The sequence below is a fragment of the Melospiza georgiana genome, chromosome 3 (assembly GCF_028018845.1).
Source record: "Melospiza georgiana isolate bMelGeo1 chromosome 3, bMelGeo1.pri, whole genome shotgun sequence".
Taxonomy (NCBI): Eukaryota; Metazoa; Chordata; class Aves; order Passeriformes; family Passerellidae; genus Melospiza; species Melospiza georgiana.
In genome coordinates this window covers 70529664-70555229 of record NC_080432.1, presented here as the reverse complement: position 1 = coordinate 70555229, position 25566 = coordinate 70529664, and the positions used below count along the sequence as shown (strand labels likewise).

The 25566-nt window shown below is 36.2% G+C and overlaps 1 protein-coding gene across 3 annotated transcripts in view; it reads right to left on the bottom strand.

Moving 5' to 3' along the window:
• AHI1 (Abelson helper integration site 1) overlaps positions 1-25566 on the bottom strand; it is an 85346-nt gene that overhangs the window by 4631 nt on the left and 55149 nt on the right. For all 3 annotated transcript variants that reach the window (XM_058021069.1, XM_058021070.1, XM_058021068.1), the window contains 5 exons: positions 19726-19784; positions 14309-14374; positions 11878-12040; positions 10372-10472; positions 56-135 (listed from right to left, as the gene is read on the bottom strand). In XM_058021069.1, the coding sequence (XP_057877052.1) occupies positions 56-135; positions 10372-10472; positions 11878-12040; positions 14309-14374; positions 19726-19784 (469 nt within the window). The remainder of the gene's footprint in view (positions 1-55; positions 136-10371; positions 10473-11877; positions 12041-14308; positions 14375-19725; positions 19785-25566) is intronic.

The window sequence follows — 25566 nt, the reverse complement described above, 5'->3', positions numbered from 1 at the left end:
CAAACAACAGTTGTAGGAATAACACTGCAAATTGTTAAAAGCATTTCTTGCTTACTGTGTTGCAGCTGAGTCTCTATCTGTGTCATGTCTGGAGGTAAATTTCAGGTCCCCTGACTTACTGGTGACTGGTGACATCTGTAAAAGAGACAATACAAGCAGGAAGGTAAAAAGACGACAGACAACAGGGCCAACATGTGCACAGAAAACCCACCAGCTTCCTGAATAAGGAGAGAATATACCTCGTTTGAAAAAGAATGTCTATCAGCCATAAAATGTTAACTCCTGTGTGGTTACAAACAAGGAAACAGTGCCCGGCTACAAAAAAAAAAAAAAAAGAAAAAAAAGAAAAAAAAGGCTGCTTGCAAATGAAAGACAGTTTTCAAGTATGTGTAGAAACAAGAGGTTATGAATCTGCTTGAAGCCAGCTTAAAACGCACATTGTTTTAAAAGAATTATTTGTGCTTCTACAAGTAAAAAAGCAGAATGCTAGAAAGCCTTCTTATTGCATAGTTTTCACGAGAAAAACCTGTATTTTTTAATCCTGCAAGTTTCATTCAAAAGCAGTTCAAATCACTCCAGGTTACCTTGTAGTTCAGGGCTAAAATTTCCCCAAATCTGGAGAAGTAGATTCTCTCACTTCCAAAGTAATTAGAGGGTCTCTGTACAACTTGCTCCCTCTACAAATAAACCTAATTCTAACAGGTCTCAAACCTAATGGAAGAATTCCCATAAGGAAATATGAATGCCCTTCCTGAGTCTTTGGGGACAGATTATTTTTTTAGTTCAATATTATTTTTCTGCTGACTTACAATAAACAGGATGAAGCTCCCATTGACTCACTGAATTCATACATTTACACTGCACACAACCACCATGTTCAAACATTAGTCATTAGAACTAGTCTGCTGTAAAAACACAGATTGCTGGATTAGTTTAGACAAAAGTCAGCCTATTAGAATACAATAATGCAGCACTGGCAGGGCTAGGAAGAAAAATCATCTACTTCACACACAAAATCCTTCTTAATACAGTAATAAACTTGAGACTAAGTCAATGGTAAAAGTAAACACAAAAGAAGGAAATATAATACCACTGATATGAAAAATACAAGGGAGTGTTGTAAAGGGAATGACTCCAAGTAATTAATACTTCCTTCAGCATTTATAACCTTGTCGTTCCTTGCCATACATACAACCATTAGTTCATTCTGCTTGCAGTGAAAACAAAATATTTTTCAGAAAATCCTGTGTGAATGATGTTGAACCATTTTACCCACATTCTTGAGCAAATATTACGGAGTCTTCTCACTATACAATTACTATAATAAAATATAAACCATTCCAAAGAACTGTAGAATTCCCTGAAGTGCTGCTACAGAAGACTGACCTCTTATAAAAAATACACTAAGATTTTGAATACTTTCAGATACCTAAACACAGAAAATTATCCTTGTTTTACAGTTAGAAGCTTTAAGTATCCACTAAATTAAGCTGCTAAACTGAAAATTCTTATGATCTGTTTTAAAAAGAACTCATCACATAGCCTTTCATATATTAAAGCCCAGCTTTTTAGTATGAGTACCAAGGAAAGAGGAGCACACATTTGGAGGCCTTCAGATAGCTGTTCATCTCACATGGCAACTCATGAGAATTCCTAGGTCTGTGGAGACCCAACAGTCCAAAGTACTGTTTATGACAGCTTTCTTACTTCATTCCTACAAGCTTTCAAGCATGCAATAAAGGAGGAACTAGACAGTAGATCTTTATGAATCAGATCTTGCTGCCACTACTTGCTTTTGTCTGTCCCACACACCTTTGTGTCCCTCAGTCTACTCCCTGACCTTCTTTTCCCATCTTAGTGACGTTAAGAAGTAGCAGTACTGAAGAAACAAGGGGATCAGGGGCAGATGCAAGGAGCTGGTGAAACAATGGGATGAAGCATCAGGAGGAAGAAGTGGAGGCTGGGAAAACATGCAGATCTTCGGCAAAGGATGTGTGGTAACACACACTGGGAACTCACTAAAGGCATGTCAATGTCAGGAGCAAGCCAGGGAAGGCTGGAATATGGAGGAGCTGAGGAGGCTGTTGATCTCATCTTTGTTCATTTCTAAACATCTCAATCACTTGTTATGCATGGGCAGATCTCCCAGGAAGCTCCAAACAGCTCTGCACTATCATCACTGCCTCTGTACGAAGATGCAGTGGAGCTGGTGCTGGAACAAGCATGGTGTGAGCCATGACACTCCTCCAGATCACAGAGCTTAAATATTAATATAGCATTATTAGGGCAGTGTTTGCTTTAAAGAAAAACACCCTAATGTTTCAGACACTTCTGAATATTTTTCTGTTCACAAGAACAAATGCTGAACACAGTACAAAAAAATGAGCTTATTTTTATAGTGCCACTAACAGTGTTCAATTTTGTTGCCATGTTCTAATTCTCCCCCTGTTTGTGAGATATAGCCCACCAGAAGAAGAGAACATTCGTTCATGTCAACTGTAGAAGCCTGGCTTTTCCAAAGGGTTTTTTTGCTTTATGATCTTAGAAGTGAAAATTGTAATAAAGTACATATTGTCCTTTTCTAAAGAGCTTGCTTGCTTTACAGCTCTTTCATTTCATACTTAACATTCTCTCTTGCTTCCACATAAGAAGCAACCAAAGCAATATAAATAAAGGCAAAATACACAAAAGCATATCAAGTTCCTGATCCCTGCTATAGAGTCCACAGCAGTAAATCAAGCACTAAACCCTTCCTCTGCAACTTGTGGGAGCAATCAGGTATTTCAGAACACACTTTCTAGAAGAACCTGAAGCAGAGGACATCTAAAGGAAATACTAAAGACATAGTCCCATCTAAATCCATGTTTCTGGTGGTGCTTTCCTCTAGGCTGTGCAGAGTTGTCCCTAAGATTGGTCTGCAGAGATTCTCTGGCAGACTAGGAGGTAGATGGACAGAATAGAGTGGTGCAGGGAATCTATTCAGATGACTCAAGCCATGACAGTAAATGAATTTGCTCCACAGCCTACAGAGGAACTCTCCCATAGAAGCTGTTTCTACAGAACTTCATCTAATTAAAAACTCATTGGATCACAGATGGCAAGAATGAACATGTCTCTGTGACTTTTCATGCATGTCTTTAGGACACTACACTCAGTGCTAACCCTCTATCTTGTTTTCTATTGTGCAGTCCCTGGATAAAAGATTCACAGCCACGTATTTAACTACTCAAAACTATGCCAATGCCTGCTGTCAAAACTGTTCTAACAAGTCAAGTTCAGGAGAAATGTGACACCACACCTCCCTCATCACTTTCTTCCCTGCTATTCTGCATTCGTCCACACATTTCCCCATTAAATGAACAACTGGCAGAGACCTTTGCTACCAGAATTACATATATTTATTTCATCATGATCTTCCTATTTAAAATGCAATTAACTTACAATTACTTTCCCCAACTTCAGTGTTTTTAAAGAACAACCCTGTGTAAATCAGATTGACCATATTCTGGCCCTTATATCTAACAGTATTAGCTTAGATCAAGTGAGAATCTAGAAGAACCATGGCTCAGTATACAAGACAGACATTGGCATGAATTTCTCTCTTTTGCATACAGGGAAAAATCTGTTGGGTGAAAACTGTAGTCATGGCTTAACACCAGCAAATACTGCATCTCAGAAATCAAATCCACTACATGAGTTTTTGAGGGATAACAAAAGGAGGAGGAGGAAGAGTGGAGACAAGATACTTCAGATTGAAGCAGTATGGTTTAGAACACCTGTTTTCACTCTTAACGATTTGGCCTCTGGGAATTTATATGGGATCACAGCTTTGCATTAACATTTGCATTAAAAAGTTCAATTTTATTCAGAAAGAGGCTAAGAGGACCTAAGGAGAAAAATGAGTAAGGGAAAAACCAGCTTGCTTCTGAGATAATATGTATCACCAACTCAGCGGCTCAGCTTGATTCTTCCTGTCTTTAAACAGACTGGTCACCTACAGCAAATGTCTATGCATGAAGTTCCCCCTTCTCTTTTTTCCCCCAACAGGTATTAATTTGCTTATAAACCAGATACCTTTTCTATCAAGGATTCAAGTAATACTATAGACACAGGTGTAAATATTTCTTGAGACAGAACACGTAGTTACCAGCTTACCAATAAAGTAGCACCACACATGCTTAAGAGAGAGTAATTCAACTTGCACGTGCAGCTGACACACTGGAGGGAAGGGATGCCATCCAGAGGCACCTCGAGAAGCTTGAGAGCTGGGTCTATGCAAACCTCATGAAGTTCAACAAAGCAAAGTACAAAGCCCTCTACCTGGGTTGTGGCAATCCCAGACACACCTACAAGCTGAGCAGAGAAGTGACTGAGTGCAGCCTTGTGGAGAAGGATTTGGGGGTGATGGCTGATGACAAACTCAACATTAGCTAGCCATGTGTGCTCACAGCCCAGAAGGGCTGTATCCAAAGAAGTGTGGTCAGCAGGTCATAGGAAGTGCTCTGGCCTCTCTACCCTGCTCTTGTGAGACCCCACCTGGAGTGCTGTGCCCAGTTCTGGACGTGGAACTGGTGGAGCAAGTCCAGAGGAGGGTCACGAAGTTGATCAGAGGACTGGAGCACCATCCCTATGAAGACAGGCTGAGAAAGTTTGGGCTGTTCAGCCTGGAGAAGAGAAGTTGTGTGGAGAATGTATGAAGACCTGATAACCTTTCAGTGTCTCAAGAAGGCCTACAGAGAACCTGGAGAGTGACTCTTTTTCTGTGTCCTGATTTCAGCCAGGGCAGGGTTAAATTCTGTGCAATAGCTGAGAGGGGCACAGCAAAGACCCAGATGTGATAGGACCTCATGTCATTGCCAGGGGTGGGGGAAAAAGGACTCTCTTGGAGAAGGGTGTTCCTTCCAGTCCAAAACTTGGTGAGGAGAAGCCAGAACCATCTGGCACAAATTTATTGTAGCAGGCTCCACAGAGAGCATCTTTGGGTGTGAATCACTTTCTCTTTTGTACACTTTTGTTATTAACATTGCTGATGTTATTGCTCACTTTCTTATCTCATTGCTGTTTACAGTAAATTCTTCTTATCGCAACCTACAATCTTCACCTTTTGTGCCTCCAATTCTCTACTTCATTCTGGTGCAGTGGAAAGGGGGAAGGAAGCAGGAGCAAGAGAGTGGTGTGTGGACTGGGAGAGCCTCAGTGGGGGCACTGAACTGGGGAGTACTATTCCCACAACAGCCTGTAATGACAGGAAAAGGAATAATGGGTATCCACGGAGAGAGGGGAAGTTTAGGTTACATATTAGGAGGGAATTTTTTACTGTGAGGGTGGAGAAACACTGAAACAGGTTGCCCAAGAAAGTTGTGGATGCCTCAACCCTGTGAGTGTTCAAAGCCAGGTCAGATAAAGCCTTGAGCAACTTGGTCTAGGGGAGGTGTCCCTGCCCATGACAGAGGGGGTTGGGAGTGGGTGATCCTTAAGGTCCATTCCAACCTCTTCACATTCTATGATTCTATCTCAAACAGTACAAACTGCATTTTAAAGGAAAAACAGAGTACTAAGAAATAGGAAATCTAAGAACTTAAAAGCTAAAATATGTTATTACTGGGTAAAGATTAAGAAAAATGGCCCATTCCTTATAGATAGTGCCATAGTAACATTTCCTTCAGATGAATGATTTCTTAAACAATGATCAAAGTAATTAGTACTTCAAAAGTAGGATTCATAAAGAAATATCTATTTTATAATGCTATTAAACAATATATGTGGAAGAGTACACAGTAGCTTTGCAGATTGATTCTAAAAAAGCAGTTTCAGCCCAGATGTCGATACCTGCAGAAAGAGAGATCTGTAATCATATCAGCTGGGAATGAAGCCCAATATTATGAACTTCACTACAATACATTCTAATTCAATTGAAAATCATTTTTTTCTGCTATCTCCTTGAACCTTGAAAATGAACAGAGTTCATGATGTGTCAAAAGCCTTTAGCTCTATTCACTGCAAGAGTTTCACTGTATTAATTCCTTAGTATTTCCCTCATTAGCATAATCATATCTTCCTATTTCTCCCTCCTCTTCCTAAAAGATAATCAGTCTCTGAAGTGTTCCTCAGTAACCTGAAGAAAGGTAACACTAATGGAGAAAATAGAAACTGTACAAACTATAAAATAGAAGTACTTGATGAAACTAATAGGAAAACTTCTAGCTATTATTTTTGAAATATGGAACAATCTTTCCATGCTTTTTAAACTTTTAGATTCAATAAATAAATTTTAAGCCCACAAAATTACCCTCATGTAAACAGCTCAAGCCCAAGGGAAAGCATCAATTGCTTGGCAGGCTGGTTTCAGACACACTGGGCTAAGTATTCACAGAGTCTGACAAGGACCTCCTCCAGGGGAAGAAGAGTGAGACCATGAATTATTTATGTGAACAGTGATAATCCCTAACTTTGTTTAAATATACATGGAATCAAGTTTTGATGACCTTTGGGTAGATTATTCAAATTGTGCAACAATAATGTGGTTCTTGTCAGTAAGCCTTTTCTTTTTTTTTCTATTTACATCTTGACATCATTTTCCAAAGATAAATATACCAGAAAGAATACTTTTTTACACTTTTAATGGAAGTTTTAAATTTACTATTTTGTCTATTACTACTTCCTACTATTCTCATGTAACATGGCATTGCATATTTAATATTCAAAATCCAGCTACATGTATTTCATGTAGTGAGTGGCAGGCCGCTGAATTATAAAACATGTTCACAAGATCTTCTAGCCAGCAGAAAACTTCTGGGGAAAAAAACGACACTCTATCGACTTTGAAATGTTTCTGATTGGCCAAAATTTTGCAAAACCCACACTGGTTTCTAACAGAACCCTATCTGAATCCCTGTCCTTTCCACCTTCATCTTAAGGAACCTGAAAACAACACATTAACTGGAGCAGCCAGTTGATAAATCCATCTCTATTTCTTGAAATTCTTCATCAGTGCAGTGAGAACTTCACTCCATGAAATTTCAATTGGCAGTTTACATGCATGTTGTAATTAAAGATGATTATGACCTAATTTTGTGGCTCAGGAGTTAAGTAACTCCTAAGGCAGGAAAACAAGGTTTGCATAAAATTATTGTTATGAATGCAAAACTGATGGTAGAAAGTATTTTGAAAGAAAGTTCTTTGAACTAAAGCTTTTCTAGAAATTATTTGCAAAGCTTAATATTAGATCTTAAGTATTACACCCTCTTCTAATGTTAATAATTCCACTTTATTCACTCATAAAGCCCTGACGATTAGCTAGATATGCATGTGTAATATCTGCAATTTTAAAACTATTCTTAATAAGACTATCAGGTATTCCCAGTAATTAAAATCATAGTCATAGTCAATATTTTAAGTGCCTTATTTAGTCTTGAACAGTACCAAAATCTCACAAGTAATTGCTAGGATGATTTTCACAGTAACTGTTTTGCAGTCTTAACAGTGATAAATATTTGAGTAATCCTCAAAAAAAACCAGAAAGAACAATAGATATAGCAGACCTAGGTATAAGCAAGTATTTGGGAAAACATTCTTGTGTCCGAAAAAAATCCTAACTAAAATATTAATTTATATTTTACTGCTTGTGTCAACAACTTAAGCAACAATCTAATTACTCAATAAATATTTTTGGATTAAAAAAATAAAAGCTTTTCTGCAAAAGCAAGGAAAAAAAAACCCAAACAGAGCCCCAACAAAATGCAGGGTTTTACTAAATTTTTCTAATCTCCCCTATAAAGGAAATTGGCATTTCCCTTCATCAGGTCTCATACTGAAAAAAGTGAAAGGAATAGGAAGAAAAGCTGCTGTGTCACTGCTGCAAGACAGGAACTGCCATAACCGATGAGCCCCCTCAGTGGTCATCTTAGCAGTTTTGTCTCAGAAGTCCCTGGTATTGCCTAAAGCCAAAGCCCTGTAAAACTTTCATTCATTCTAGCAAACAGCTGAATGACAAGTTGTTTCTTCTTTGCAGAACTCTGCAGCTTTTGTAAATCTATTACATTTCAAGGCATCATAAGTACTACAGAGATTTGATTCATCATTGGTTAAAGTCACTATCCTCTTGATGGTTTATACAGTGCTGATGTGACTTGAAATTTAAAAAAATCCACCAAATCGTCTTTCCCAGTCATTCCAATGCTTCTGAAATCTCAGCCATTACCTCAGCCTAAAACATGTTATTAAAGCAATTAATCCCTATGCACACACATTTAAGAGTGTCTTGTAGTAGTTGAGCTCACCAGGGTAACAAAGCATGGCATAAACAAAGTTTTCCTTCTACCAATAGTAGATGTGTTCCATTCCAGCTATTAATGCTCCCTGATCTTGTTTAACAGCAGAAGGAAAGAAAAGTGAAAGAAAGAAGAGTGCATTGACTTCACATCAGGTATTACTTTGTATGCCCTCTCCAGTGTTCATTCTTTGCTAGTTTAATCTCATATGTATATCCCCTTAAATAATTTTTTCTAGGACCTGTTTCACAATATCCCTCAAGATTCTGTATGATTTTGTACTACTCTTGGCCTCTGTGCAAGATGAAAAGCAATGTATTTGCTTGGTTTTGGACTGATACTGTACATTTGATTCATTATGTCTTTCTTGTAGACTACTACAAAATTCCAACTAATTATTAAATATGTAGTTAATTTAACTCAAGGTACAAGCAGAATTTAATTTAAGAGCATTTTAATTAAATAATATTAAAACTCACTGTTACTAAAACAAGTACTACCAATAACAAAAAACTAGCGTTAGAAAAATATGTTAGCCATAGACACTTGAGAAATTCTAAGCAATCAAAACTAATCAAATGTTGCTTTGCACACAGCTGAATAACAAATATGGGTTGCAAATGTTAGTAACAGTAGCTGGTGAACATAAAAGTATTGTGATACAGTAAATTGACTAAATTCCAACCAGATTAAAACAGAAAAACATGTGTGGATAACAATGACAAAGTCTAATAAAAATAGGTATAACAGCGCTTCTCTGTCTCTTCTAATCCAGGTATGAGTGAAACTGGGTGGTTTCAAAAACATCCTCTGGGATACCCTCCTTGCCTCTAGCCATGTACACAATAAATTAAAGAAATCATTAGTAACGTGGTTTTTCCTATATTTATTCCAGTCTACCTTTATGGAAGTATCTGGAAGTAGAGCACCCTTGCATTTCCCGGACAATGGTTTGCCTAGGAATTTCTCAGCTACAGAGATGTAAAGGATACTTCAGATTATTTACTACTACTAGTAGTGATTTTTCAAGTATAGCTAGGAACAAAACACTGAGTAATTCAATTTATAGCAGTTGGTTTCAAGAAGACAGACAGCTTCAAGACTGCCAAGTGAGTACTTCTTAAATGCTATATCTACATTCACCTACTAAAACCAGAAGCTGCACAAAAAAGGGCAACAGAAATAGTCATGAGGGTTTTAACCTTGAACATTGCAATGTCTTTTCCAGCCTAAATAATTCTATGATTGTATACACCATGGAGCAAAGATTAGATGAATCATTTGAGAAGTCCCCAAAAGTTGTAACTAAGCAACACAGAATATGCTTGGAGTCTTGCAAATCAGATACAAAATATTAGATTCAATTTTAGGAAAGTACATGTTCAAATAATTTGAAAGAAATCTGAGCAACACTTTTAAAGTAGTCATGTTAGTACCATCTCAGTAAATGAAAATGAAAGTTGTGGAAAGTACATTTACTAAGGATACAAACATTTTGAAATAAAAATTTCTTAAATTCTAACAATTGTTGAACTAATTTTTAATTACTCTTTTTCTTAGCAGATATCCCATGTTTTAAGACAATCATTGGTTTTATTTCACAGAAGGGAAACATAAGCATGCAAAGTTTCTAATTCTCTGAAGAAAGGAGATTTAATTGGCCTGCTTTGCATATAGTGAAATCTGTGAAATTCAGGGGAAAAAAACCCAGTCCATAAAAATCAAATGTCCATTTCTTTTCCTGGACTAAAACCTGCGTCCTGTTTCTTCTTCTTCTGTACATATTGTATATTCTGACTAACAAAAATCACAGGAAGAGGAATGCTTATGCACACATAACCTCTGTAAACTTGGAGTCAATGGGAGATTTGCCACCCATTGCAATGATGGAAGTAAGCAGGATATTTAATTGCCACACGATGAAACAGCTGATTCCACACAAGATAAAGATAAACTTCTACTGGAAGTATACCTACTTGCCTGGAATGAGATCTACACTTAGGAATTTTTTACATAAAAGACCAAAAATTAATACAGTCCATGTGGCACACAAAAGACAACCTACCTCTACTTACAGAATCCTTCCTTCTCAAATTATTACCTTATCTAGTGTCAGAAAACCTTCCTCTGCTTCTGTTGGTCCTTCTGGTAGGAGAGGCGCAGAATCTGGTATTAATCCTGAAGGTTGTTCTTCATATTCTTCTAAAAAGAGGAACCACAATTCACCATTATTAGAGCTATGAAAGAATTTGTGAACCACCATGATGTTACAATCTAGCCAAAATCAGGATGTGAACAAAACCAGGTGAAAAATGTTTGAAGGCAAATTATGAGAATTTATGAAAATTTATCCCATAAACCTTCATTTATACTAGCAAGTTTAGATTTAAATGTGATTTATATATTGGTTAATGTATAAAACCATTCAAACATTTACCTAAGAACAAAGTCCATACTGTTAGGAAGCAGTGGATACTTAACAAATGTACCTTACAGGTTTCTTTTGATTCAATAAGATGATCATCAACTGCAATAGCAAATTATTTACCAGAGATTTTTTTTCACAATTGTACAACGGCTTCAAAAATTTTGTTTAGGTCTTGTCTTTCTTTGTTTTTCAGAACACTTTTTTAAGGCCCTCACTGAAGACTCTTCCTTCAGACTTCTCTCTGGGTTATCTTACAAGGAGAAAAGGCAGGGGAAAGTGCACAGGATGTACAGGTGAATACAATAGGAAAGGGCATAGTCAATCTAACTTTTAATTGACCCCATGAAGTGAGCACAGTGTTATGTGCAAGTGTTTTTTAGGAAAGAAGCTTAAATACTGGATTTCACTTTAAAGACATAGGGAGGAACTAAAAAATGGGGAAAACCATCTTGAGAAATATTGGGTTAAAAGATTTCTAAATACCAGTATAACTGATAGTTTGATAGTTTAGGAAGGCAAATGAATTTCTTGTAGTGTGCAACCACATGCTGTGTCCACAAGCTGAATATTTACACCAGCACACTGAGCATCTTTACAGCAGTGGACTAATTATTTGTTCAAAATCATCTAGGTTAGTCTGTATCAGTTTAATCAAAACTGTTTTAATGAAAAGGACCTGGTAGCAACTTCAGTGCTCAAATGTGAGATTTAACCATTACTGTTCTTTTAAAACTTCTGTTCTTTAAAATATCTGAAATCCAGATATTTGGGAAGTGAACATTCTCCATTAGAGCAGGGGGAAAATTAAGAGTTTGTACAAAAGCTAGATTTAATGGAAATTGCATAAGAAAAAACCCCAAGATGTTTTTGAAATACTTTGATGTGTCCTAAAACATTGCCAAGCTGGGGCCTGAATTAGGTGGCTCTGTGTTAGAAGAGACAAGGGATCAATCCAGCTGACAGGTAATTAAGTCAGTAGTTAGCTGACTTATTCCATAAGCTGAAACTGCAATGGTTAGCTAACTTAATACAATTTTTGCACCACAATAAGTCATCATTATGCCACGTGTGTACTATATAAATTCCTATCTTCGGAACAATAAGCAGAACAGCACGGTAAAATCTTGGAGCATCAGTTAAACCCACACCGGTATACCAGGAAGACAGCAGTAAACTTACTTTCACCAGCCACATAATTAGCTGGAAAATAGCCTTGCTGTCCATTTGCTAGGCTGCCAAACCACCAGTTATCATTATCTTTGTATAACACTTGGATAATGTCACTGCGATGGATGGTTAGCTCATCTGATCGATGCGCTGTGTAGTCATAAAGAGCCACTACCTAAAAGAGAGATAAGAACACCACAGCTTTATCACAACCATGCCACAGAGAAAAAAGCGCAACATTCACTTCCTCTTGCAGAAAAGCAGCTGAAACCAAAGCTGCACTTTGGTAAAAGCTGAGGCTGCCTCAAGTTTTGCTAATGGGATCAGGGGTGGTGGGAAAGCAGCAGGAGAGGCAAGATAAAGGACTGTGGGATTGCAGAAATGGTTAAGAACATTCAATTCACTAAGATTAGCTTCAAAACAGCAGCTGTTAGTTTTATAAGCAATTTGCTTGTGAAGCAAAAGGGAAAAAAAAACTTCATACAGTCACTTTCTCAGAATTGTTACACCACCTTCAGATCCCATTCTCTGTGTGCTCATGAAGCATATGTGTTTGAATAAATACTTCAACAGTATGACAGCTTTATCCAAGGAAAAATTTAATACAAAAAGACATTACAAAGTTTTGCTTTGATCAGTCCATTTTTTCTTTTTTACTTTCTATTTTTCATTTGTTTTGTTTAGCAATAAGCATTTGGATATACAATTTTATAAATATCTGCAAAAAATACATTTATATTCAATTTCACATAATAAATCTATTTGACAGTGAAATTCAGTGCAGCTATACTTTTATGAAAAAAAGTACTAACAGTCATCAGGACCATGGATACTACATATAATAAACTACTAGAAGCCTGCTTTCTACCCTGAATATGAAAATATCAAGTACAATTTCTTATTTATTTCCTATGCCTTATGAACAAAAATCTGTCCTAGTGAACTCTGAGCAGAGAAGCATGAAAGGAAAACAAATGAACTGAAAGAATAACGGAATTGCTCACTTCCCTCATCGTAAGTGAAGAGCAAAATTATGACCTATTTTACACACAGAATGCTGCTTCCCTACCTACAATCTTCACCTCATATTCCTCTAATAAATTGTAAGTAGAGGTCAGAAACAGGGATCATTAGGAGCAATAGGAGGGGTAATGGGATTGAAGAAGACAGATAGGAAAAAACTCTTATTTTTTTATTACTCATGCATGCATTTAAATTTTAAGACTGCTGAATTCCACAGTGCTATTTACATTTGTATTTCTGCTTTGAGCAGGATCACCTGCAAGTTGCGTGTGTAGAAATATAGCCAATGTCACTTGTATTTCCATAATTCCATGTCACCAATTAAAGAGATTAAATCAGTTATGAATGGGAAAAGATGGAAGTGATTCTACCATTGTAAATTTTATGTGGCAATTTGTGAGCTGGTCAGCACCAAAGAACTAGTATCAGCATAGTTTTCAGTAGACTGGAAATTTACCTAAATATGCATTCAGTAGTCCTGAATTTACATAAAGAAGCTTAACCATGAAATGTATTTTATCATAACTCTCCTCCCTGCATTAGGAAAGCTAACAATAATTACAGGTGATGTTGGCAGTACAGAAATATGAACTGTAGAACAGAACCAAACTAAACCACACTAATGAGCACCATGGCCATGTCCAGTAAGAGGTGCTCTAACAGCGCCCAGTTCAGTTAAGTGACAATCTCATGAAACCATGAGGTCACTTAAGGTAAAAAAACCCAAAACCCAAAATGGAATGTAGGAATGCAACACTAATTACTTGGCAGCATGAAAAACAATGAAAGGCTAATCAAGAAATACTTTTTTTTGCTGGGTCTTTTGCATTATACTTCCAGTGCAAATGCTGTATTTTTTTTTTTTAATTACAAAAATTCTGTCACATGGAAACTGCCACAAACAGTTCAAACCAATCAAGTCTGTCTCTCAGAAATAAGAAATTAATATACCAATGTGTCCTGTAATACAACTGGTTTAGTAAGCCAGGGAATTGAAATAAAATGTGGAATTGCCATTATATTCTCTGTCAAAATATGATCAGAAAAATGACCATAACAGGATATAAGAAATGCACCTCAGAACCAAAGAAGAATGTATACCACACACAATTACACCTAAAGCAGTGGAATTTCTTCTGGTGTAAAATTTAAAAATTTGTCAAGTTCTATTTGGGTCAATGTCCAAGCAAAAAATAAAAAAAAAAAACTATATTCAACAAAATTTTATGATATTGTTTTTCAAGATTGATAAACCCAGAAGTAATGTAGTAATACAGTTATGAACATCTCTGTAAGAATTAAAAAATCTACAGCAAAAAAAAAATGTCCTTGGGATCATGCTAAAAGAAAGACATGATTTCAAAAGCAGATACAATATAACAGGTACAAAAGATATTGCAAAAAATTACATAATACTTACTGTCTCTTGCCCAGGTGGACAACTGTTTCCTCCTCCCACTCCCAGCGCAGTCAGGCTGTCCTCATTCTAGAAGAATAAGTTGTTTTAAATTTTAATGTGAAGCATTTTGCTAAACTATGATTATATTTTCATTTTCCCTGTAAGACAGTAAGAATTATCTACAACAAAACGCTTTTTTCACAAAAGAAAAAGCAGAAGTGATGTTAAGCAAAACTGAGTAATATTGGCTATTGGCTGGTAGATGTTTAGAAAAAGATATTAAACTTTTCAAGTATGTACACTGCACTAAAGACACAACTGGACTGAAGACTGTGCAGTCCAAGCTTGTTTGCATTGCAAACACTACAGCAGATATTTAAGAAGTTGTTGCAGTGGACTTTACCTCTAAACCAGTATGCAAAAATGTCACTTCCATATAATAGAGAATTTTAGGTTGGTCTTAATACTCAGTACTTTAATTCTAATTGTTCTATCCTCACCACTTGCTCTTCAGACTTTCAATGAATTCAAAAGAATAGTAGGTATATATTGCAATAATCAGGATAAGCCTGTACCTTAAAATCATTTGATTTCTGTAAAATAATCGAATGCTTAAGCTAAAAGAAGACTTAGAATAGAAAAATTATGAAAATTAGCAGAGGAAAAACAGACTAGGGGAAAAAAAAGGAAAAGGTGGAAATCCTTTGCTGGTGTTACTTAATTTTTTTTTACAATGGTCTTCTAAACAAAGGGGAAACCAATTTCCCCTTCATTTTGTGTGCATCACAGTATACACACTACCATACAGTATAGAAATACTACACAGCAATTAAAATATTTTAGAAGTGGTAAATGTGTGCTTTGTGAAGTAAACATTTCCACCTCTAAAAGATATATTGCATTATAACCATTTAAATCTGAAAATTTTAATCCAACATACTTCATCTCTTTCATATTTTACAACCATTCCTATATATATCTTTTGCATGAACTTCTTTCTCTTCTTCTGCTTTAAAAAAAAATCTATCTATAATTATTGTTCTTTTTATTTTCAGCGTTTGCAGTTTTTTAAAAAATTTTTTCTTATGGTGTTCCAAGGAACATCATTACAAATTACAGAGAAAATCCTTGCAAATGCTCAGTAGAATAAATGCCATTCTTGAGAACGGATTCTTGCCCTCAATGTGGTTTCCATAATTTAGCTGGGTTTATCCCATATGGGAAAGAAATCACTGACTATCCTGATCTCCATCCAGTCTCCAGATTGTTTTGGTACTGCCACACTAGTTACAGACATACACAGTAGTTACAGATGAACTCAGTACAAAAGCAAACAGTTGCACTCAGCTCTTATCATCTACCAGAACATCTAAGCCTACCACCTAAAGAGTTCTGAATAATTATGTACATGCACAGAAGGAAAAACAAAAAAAAAAAAGAAGCGTAACTGCCCGATTTGATAAACAAATTTTGAACAAAGACTGGTGGAGCTGCAGTTCAGAGTACACTGCTTGTTCAGTGGTCTATTGGTAGTCAGCACTGTTGTACAGGTTTCAGCTAATTCTCATTTTCAAGGTTAAGAGAACTGTGCAGGCAATGTGCTTAGCCTGTGGGATGGGAGTGCCTCCTGTTGCTCAAAAATGATTCATCAGAATTATTAGCAGTATTATTTAGGTATCTAGCTCGGGTACTCATATTGCCCCATTATTGTGTCTCAATCTGTCTCTCCCTCATTTTTTAATAAAGTATTTATGTGACTCTCAAACACTGGAGAACAGCTTGAAGAGAGCAAGCTGTGTGGAAATAACAAGCTAACATCTATGAGTCACCCTGAGACTATGCTGAATGTTCTCAGACACTGCCTTAAAACTTTTAAGGCAACAACAATCCCAAGAGGTGCCTCCTGAAGAGGTGCTCTGGGCACGTCCCCGGCTGCACACAGCTCTACCTCCAGCTGTCAAGGGCAATTGCCACGGCTGCCACCACACACAGCAACTGCCTCTGCTGGGCCCTGCCATCCCTCCAGTAGTGCCAACTACCAGCTACACCACAAGAAACATCCAACAAAAGCTAGTGCCCTTTCAGCTTAGAAATCACATTTTTTAAATGCTGTGTCACAAGATTAGGGCACATTTTCAGGAATTTGAAAAAAGCAACAGCCATATTGAATGGTATGAATACATCATTCTTGATACAATATTAATGTCTCCTTTTTTTCCTGCAGGATGGAAACTAGCTAATCCTTTTCTTGCACTGGAACAGATGTGGGGCTATAGCTTTGTCCTGTGGAGCTGGTCTTTCTGGGAGGCAGACCATCTGTGGAGGCAGAAACAAAGTGCTTGCTAAAAAAGTGTGCCATGTCACACTGATTGTGGTTGAACAAAGCTATTAGGAGCTTTCAGCATTAAGGAACATTCTCAGAGGAAGACAAATAGATCCATCAGTTGATGCAGAGTTCTACACCATGGAGTATCACACTGGTTATCCGCGACTAACCCTCTTAGATACCCTTGACATTTCTAACTCAAAACTGAACAAAGATGTTTCAACATGCTGATACAAAAGAGACCATTGCATGTGAGAGTAACCTGACACATTGTCGTACCAATTTTTATAGAGTCATGATAATATCCCTAATTAAAATGTTTAGGACTACTTTTTAATGGGTCAGTTTCAGTGATTGCTCAAATGGAGCTTTTGCTTTTTGATGCAGATGTATAGTGGCATGTATACAGAATTTGGACATTAGATAGTACTCATTCCCTTAGGAGAAGGAGCACTGAGAAAGAACAATTGATATCTCATTGCTGCCTTTTCTGCAAAAACATAAGAATTTCATTTCTAATACTGAACCAATACACTTCAATTATCACAACATCAAAATTCAAAGAAAAAAAAATTATTCATATAGTTTCATATGCTTCTTCCTTATATGTAAACATACTCTTCAATGTAACAGAATAAACATACAGACTAAATTCAACTTCTAATTAGCCATTAACTCTTAATAGTAGCACGTGGAAAATAAGCTTTTCTAAGATTAATTTTAGGCAGACACAGCACATACTGGGGTGAAGCCCACTATGCACACATGGCCAAAGTCATGCTTCCTCCTTTTCCCATCAGTGACAGACTCAGGGACATGAAGAAGGACAAACATCTATTGCCTGGATGCTTCCCAGTAGCACTGCTTCCCTCCACTCCACCTCCCCACACCTGCTGACACAGTGCAAGACAAACTGGGAATATTACTCATGCAAACACTCCAGAAAAAACACAAGGAATGTGTGTTACAGCGTCTCTTGTGTGTCCAGTAAATCTGAGCCTCAGTGTGAAATAGCCAACATTCTGAGGCTGTTACCTTTAGCAGATTTCTTTTGTTGCTGCTTTTGGTTTTTGGTGGTTTCTTGATTAGTTTTTTTTTTAAAGGAGAAAGAATAAGAAATTAACTTTTAGAGCCTGATTGAAAACACTTGGTTGGCTTAAAAGTTAATATGCAAAACATTTGAAAATTCTACAGAATAAATCTGAGATTTTACCGTTGCTCCATTGTCCTTTTCCTCAATATCCTAAAGGTCACAGATTTTCCTCCCCTAAGAACACTATGCAATCTCTTTACTCTTTACTAAGTGAAGTTTTAAATTAAATGCTATGTAAGATGAGACTTAGAAGAAAACAGCTGGATACTGTTAGCACTTTTGTATTTTGTTCTCACTCTCTGGTCCTAGCTCAGGACAACTAAGTACAAATTTAGTCTATGGGAAACAGAAATACAAATACTAGTATTAATAGCTAAATTAAAATCATGCTAGAACTATCAATTGGCAAGAATGATAAATTCTTCTTCAGTCATAATTAATGTGTCCATAGACACTGTAAAGTGACTTTCTTAGGCTTCAGATAACTACAATCCAGATTTGATTACAGCCATTCAATATTTAATAAGCATGGGAATCTATAATTTGCCTAGAGGAAGAAAGGACCAAAACTGCACCAGGCTGCACTTTATAAATACCTGCAATGTACAAACAGAAATCAGAAATGCAAACATCGCTGCTGCAGAAAAACCTACAAGGATTACAAAAAAAAGACAGAAAAGAAAAAAATAGAAAAAGACCAATTCAAAAACATGTTAAATACCCAACTCCTGAAATTATTCAAAACCTCCTCAGGTATTTCACCATTTCTAAAAATGTTCGTTTTTAATTTTAATTACTTGGTTAACCTGCATTTATATATATTAATGTGTTTATAATAGAAGAAGTAAAAAATATATTCAAAACCTTAATTTAGCCCTCTCAAATAAAAGTATTTTAAATTAGCTGCTACCTAGCATTTCACAAAACAGTTGGTCCTGCAAAAGTTTATCACGCCTGCTGTGATGGAGAACACTACATTACTGGTTGAACAATATATATTTTACCTAAAAAATTAGATATGATGGCTAAATATTTGAAAACAGGAGAACAGGAATCATTTAGCAACTAACATAACCAATGTAAAACCATGCTTTCAAAATTTCTGGGTGAATCCTGTGTATCTAAGCTTTCCACAACTATCTCAACAGATTCTCTTAAAATAGGTACATCCAAAAAATCCTAAAGCAACCCAAACCAAACCCCAAAGTGAAATTGCAAAAGAGATATAAATAACCCAAGGTAATTTATGTCCATTTATTAAATTTCTCTCAAGAATTAAAGTTAGTGCAATTACAACAGAATATTAAACCATGCCATTCTGTCCATGGGAGTAGGAGGATTAACATCTCCAGTACAACAGGCCCAGCTTCATGGAGACACAAATGCACTCAGTATTCAGAAGCACCACTGCTTCTTTCTTCACTAGTTTCTCCATGTATTTTGTGTTTAATACAGGTTCATCAAATGTATAGTTGCAATTATTGGCATTTACAGATTCTGTTGGATTTTTATTATGGTGATCAGGAAACCAGAAATAAATGAAATAACTAATATAATTAGGAGAAGCTTACAATCAATATTTAAGAGATAAGCAATGGAGTAAACAGAGGATAGCTGTGATTTAACTTGTTACAAAAAGATGAAGTATGAGTAAACAATGAAAACATGGTGCTGCAATGAGAATTTAATTCCAAGTTATTGTCTTTGCTTTTCTCTCAGCTACTCATCAATGCCTGTTTTTTTAGTAAAAAATAAAAACCATATGAGTGTGATCTTACTTATTTATTTCAAACAACAAAAATTAAGTAATGAAAAAATACAAAGCTTTTGATTTGCAGATATCTGATCTCACTACCAGCTGGTCACAGCATAAGCTAATTTGACAATTGGTTTGAAGACACCTCTTTTGGATAAAGACAGGATAAAAAAACACCGCTCTACAAGAGAGAGAACTTGTGAATAGTGACATTTGATAGTTAAACATCAATTTAAAAAAAATGCAAAGAGAAAATTCCTTACCTTCTGTAGTCTACCCAATAGTGTTCGACTAAGAGGATTTCCTACTGGGCTGAAGCACCCTGTGAAAAGAAAAGGCTGTGAATTTTCTGCTTGTTATCCTTTTCCATCGAATAAACCATTTTATTTTAAAATCATTATGTTAGCAGGGTGTGTTTGACAAAATTCTAATGAAAAGCAGCAGCATCTTTCAATCACAACTATGCATCCTTCAGTCAGGAACAGTTGGAGGGTTTATTTAACTAACAGACCTGACACAAGGTTAACTAATCCAATATTTCCATTCAAATGATTTGGAGAAGTAGCTCAAGCTATGTCCACATGCCACCTCGTGCTCAAAGCTGACACTATTATCTAGGCTGTATTGCTTTTCTCTTCATTGAAATTCCAAGTAATGCATACAAAGTTTTCCAACAGAAATGATCACAAAAACTCACAAAGGAATTACTTCCTTATTTTATCTGAAAGAATAACTATTCCTATTCAGTGTTTCCCTTTGATCATCTGAGTTCCTATCACAACACATCTTGCTGTTTATTTTATTCACTCTCTACATAGAACACTTGAACAAGTACTTGTAAATTCTTTTCTTTTCAGACTATTATGTTAACTACTAAGCTCAGGAAAATCCTTTCATCATCTATGGATTTATCTTTCTGTTATTGGTCTCCTCAGCTGTATACTTAAGAAAACATCTTAAAAAGAAAAGATACAAAAAAATTGGAAAATCGTTGAACATGACAGTGAAAAATGCTACCGCTTCACTGGAGAACAGTTTCTCAAGTACAGAAATGCCAGGCAACACAGAGTTAAGCTCACTGGATTTTCTCTGTGAGACACTAGCTTTGAAACAAATTTTGTTTTTAAAGAAAAATAAGTTCTGAAAACTCATTTTCATCTGCCACACCAAAAACCTGCTTTTGAGGAGTCTAGTATCTGAATAAAGGGGACTTTTCAGATTCAGATTCCCATGTAGTGACAGAGCTCCACAAGGAAACTTGCACAACTCCACCTACAGTATATTTTCTAAAGCCTAGTGGTTTTGACTTTCACAGGAGATTTACTCATAAATGTTTAATCGTTAAGATATTTAGATATTTCTAACTAGAATAAAAGCTGCAAGCTCAAATAATGATAGCTAAACCACGCTCCTGCAAATCTGCATGTGACTAATCTACTTGTGAGAAATACTAAATACATGCAATAATGGATTATTCAGCTTCGTGTATGAATTAAAACATCTTTATCTTAATAATTTTGGAAAATCTTGTATAAATTCTGAAATACTTTATTTTGAAAGGCTTACTTTGCTTTTAATACTTTTTCCCATCCCTTTTAAGAAGAAGAATGAGATGAGAATGTAAACCATTTTCTGAATTCAACCCATACTTAAAAACAGTAGTCCTGAAGGCAACGTTTTTTCAAACAAGCTGTTTGCTAAAACATTTGTTCAGCACTAACCAAAACTCAGTGGGGATATTACTCCTATTAATATTGTTATCTACACACTCTCCAAGTCAGAAAAACATAGATGATACTATATATGGATATACTATCACATACACATGTTGTATCAAGTCTTTGAACAAAAAACAAACAAACTGAAAACCAATAAAACGTCTGCATGATAAATGTTTTTTGAGACAGGCAATCTGAGCATTGGAGTGTTGTGCCAACTCACACAAACCCATATTAAGATAAAAGATATATAAAATATTTGATAAAAACAATTGTTTGTCTGGAAAAATATTCAACTTTTAATTAAAAACAACATTAATCTGCATTTTTATCTGTAACATCATTGACCTTCACATTTTTCTAAGGAAAACATGCATTACTTCCAAGTGCTCCTGGATTGTATGTTTATGCATGTCAGTACTGCTGTGCAGCCTCTATATTCAGTTGTTTATCAGGTGAAAACTGTATGGTTAGACTGATATTCCCAATTCAGCCCCAATGAAGGGCAGCACAGACCTGCTATGCTGCAAGTGTAGGACAGACAGATTTGTTACTCAAAGATATAAGGAGTGCTGTATGGAATTCTAGAAGCTGGCACTGGTTCAGACTCAGTGTTTTCCATTACTAGAGACAAAACAAATAGAAAATTCTTATTACTTTGCTTGAGGTATAAACAGACCACAGCACACCTGCGCACAAATATTCTATGATCATGCCTATTGCTTACTCCAAAGTAGACTTTAGGGCTATCTCTTACTTTTTTTTAATTATCAAGCATCCATTTTTGTAGCCCCTACATTCAAAATGGTCATATTAAAAACTGCCAAGCAAACAAAACAAACCCAAACCAACAAAAAAATTCTGTTCACATCTTCCTCATTCACAAAACAAGCTCCATTCAGCAGGCAAGGGAATATCCATTCCTTCTTCCCCAAATGAAGCAGTAGAATTTTAAAGCAATGTTCCACAGCTATGGGGTTGATATGGTTCCATGCTTGATGAAGCATGTAAATGACATCAAGCAGGTGTGACTAACAGCCTCAGAGTGCTTGCTCTGGTTCTCTCCCATCCAGGCAGTACATGCTTTTTAACTACTATATTGACACTGAGGTCTGCATTCCAGGAGGACATTTCCTCTTGATCTAAAAATTAAGTTTACAGCACACCCTGACCTGATGAGACTCTCGCTTAGTCTGAGCTCATGGAAAGGTCATTAAATTCTTTGTAAGGTCAAGGCCAAAACAGCCCCAACACCCAGGGTAATCTGAACTGTCCTATCTTAAGGTTGCCTCAGAATCACTAATGGAGAAGCATTTTTATTGATGCAGATGCTTTACTTGTTCTCTCCAACAATCTTTTTTCTTATCTGCGGTCTTCCCATTTAAAACACATACACCTTGAGAAGATAATCTTCCCAATGAAAGTATCAATATTTGAATAACTGCATTTCATCTTACTCTGCATGGATTCTTCAGTGGTTTCCTTTACATGGAATTTTACATGAGAAGATCATACTACTTCTAGAAGAACTTACTGCTAATGTCTAGTTGCAAATCAGGCATCTCAAAACAACAGATGCTGATCCTTTACTTCAAATGATCAGAATTTTCACATCAACACAATTTAACAGCAGGACATTTCTTTAGGGTCCACATAACCCTATTGTTACAATTATGGCACGAGCCTATCAAAGAACTGGTTTGAAAAACAGTGTACCTGTCTGCCTTGAGAGGAGTCCGAAACCATGCTAGTTTCCCATACTATTTGAACAGAGAACTGAAAGTGTACCCTCAGTTCCCCTTGGTCACTTCTGGCAATTTATTATTTGCCAGTATGACTGCAGCCTGAGAGGAAAGAAGACAGAAGTTGTCCTGTCCAAAACGTGTCTGTAATACCAGGTCTCAGTCTTATTGCATGCTTTCACTGAAAAGCTACTCTCTGCTCTAGATCACCTCACATCAGTGTGAGGTGATCAAATTCTAAGTAGTTGGACTGAAATGCACAAAGTAGATGAGTTCACTACCAAATAGACTTGACCTATATAGAAATTGATATGACAGCAGCCCCTGAATAGAACTTGTAATAATTAAGAACACTTCCTTTAAAATAACAGCATCTTTAGTGATTTCGTTTTAAACTAATAGCATGAGAAGCAGAAGAGGGAAAAATCTTTCTAAGCAGTCACATCATTCCACTTTTATCCTACTGGACTGTCTATAATCACCCAATGTGAAAAGTTTTTGTGAAAAAATGCTATTTTGAAAAAGGCCTGGAGAACATTTGTTACAGAAGAACTCCCGTTTTAGTGAACTTTTCAAAAGAAGGCCTTTTCTCACTTTCTGAAATGTTCTTGAGAAATTAATTTTGTAATTACTAAAGGCATGTGAGCATAATAAACCTCTAAGGCTTCTAGTCACATAGAATCTATAGCTAATGAAATCATCCAGAAGTTCACCCTGGAAAATTCGCAGAAAATCACAGAGCAAAGGACAAATATATATCTAAGAAAACTGAACTATGTTAATATTCAGACATTTCTGTGACAAACACCTCTAAAGCATGCAGAGAGAGAGAAAAAAATCTTACCTACTCTAGTCACACACTATTCTGTTTTTAATTGAGTTTATTTAGGTTTATAATAATTGCTAATGTCTCAAAACCCACAAAAAATCCTGGAAGACATGAAAATAAACAATGCCTCTAAGAAATTGTATTTCTTATTGCAGACATTCTTGTGAATTATATAATGGTCTATTGCAACTCAGTGCAGTTAAAATAAACCAAATTAAATAACAAACAATGGGAAAAAGGGCAAGTCAGAAATGAGATGAATATGTGTAGATCAGCTCATTCCTCTTCCTACTCATCTTCTGAGACTTTAAAACTGTTTCCAGTAACGAGAATGATGTTCTCAGCACAGTCACCTAGTGTAGTATGACCAAAAGTAAGGCCTTTGTGACCAATATAACCTCTACTTTAGGTTCCATAGGTTTCAAAGGAAAGTTTTGAGGTTAATAAAGTAAAAGCTTTCAGCTATTTCTGAAATTTCATTTTCCTAACTATGTATAATGTAAGGGAATGAAGATAATTTTGTAATGACCTAAATATATATTAATCTTCCTTAAAAGACTTTATCCTCAAACCAATTATACTCTAATAGATCAAATATTATATAAATATAGTATTAAATATATAGAACATTAAATAATATAGAATTCATTCTATAAAAAGATTGTTTATATATTGGGTAAGAACCTCTTTTCCTTTATTTAAACACATGATCACAAATAGATTTAAAACCCACCACAAACTTTTTCAGATGCAGTTCACACAAGATGAAAGGAGCACCTACTTAACACAAGCATACCTTTTCATTTTACCAGCAAAGCAGATGTTTCACCAATATCCATTGCTTTAGGTGAAAATGCACTTCCAACTCTGCTCTCCATAATTTAGTCTAGCACCTATGATTTTGAAGATATTCCAGACTGAACAGCAGAATTGATAGGAGCAAAGTGTACTGAAAACTGGTTTAGTGAGGTTTAATCTGCATCATACTGACAGGACATGAAGAAATTATCTCAAATTGCATTAGGGGAGGCTCAGGTTAGACATCAGGAAGAATTTCTCATGAAAGGGGCTGTTTAGTTATAGAATGGGCTGTCCAGGGAGGTAGTGGAGTCACCATCCCTGGAAGTGTTCAAGAAACTACTGGATGTGACACTTAGTGCCATGGTCTAGTTGACAAGGTGACCCTTGGTAAAGCTTGAACTCAGTGATGTTGTAGGTCTTTTCCAACCTAAACAATGCTGTGATTCTGTGATCTTGCAAACCACTTAAAATGCAGGTGCTTAAAACAAGCAGCTCTCATGTGCTGTATATACAAAGGTGTTTGTGATGGCAACATTACTAAATGCAAAGGCCTTCTATGAACACTAATAAAATTCTTGCAGAGTATTCTGCACTGACAGAAGTCCACCCAGTGTCACCCCATGCCATTACTACCACTCTCCTTGTCTCTTCCACACCTTTTTACTCTATCAAAGCATCTGTTGAAAAAGTTGAACTATATCCTCAATGTCATTCTCATTTTCTAAGTGGGGTTCCAGTTTATTAAACTAAATCTATTCACTTAAAACCAAAACCCAAAATCTATAGGACAAATGGAATCCCTCTCTCTTTACTGTCTCACTTTTTCTAAGTTATATAGAGAAACATCTGTTTATTTATTTTGCCCATTGGATATGAGAGCTGTTTACATGCTATGACACTTCAGTAAAATGAGAGACAAGAAATCTCTGGCAGCTCTACTGCTGCCAGACATCATTCCTCCAGTTAGTGGAGATTGACTTAGATGGCAGGCATAAAAAAAACCCAAATCCACCC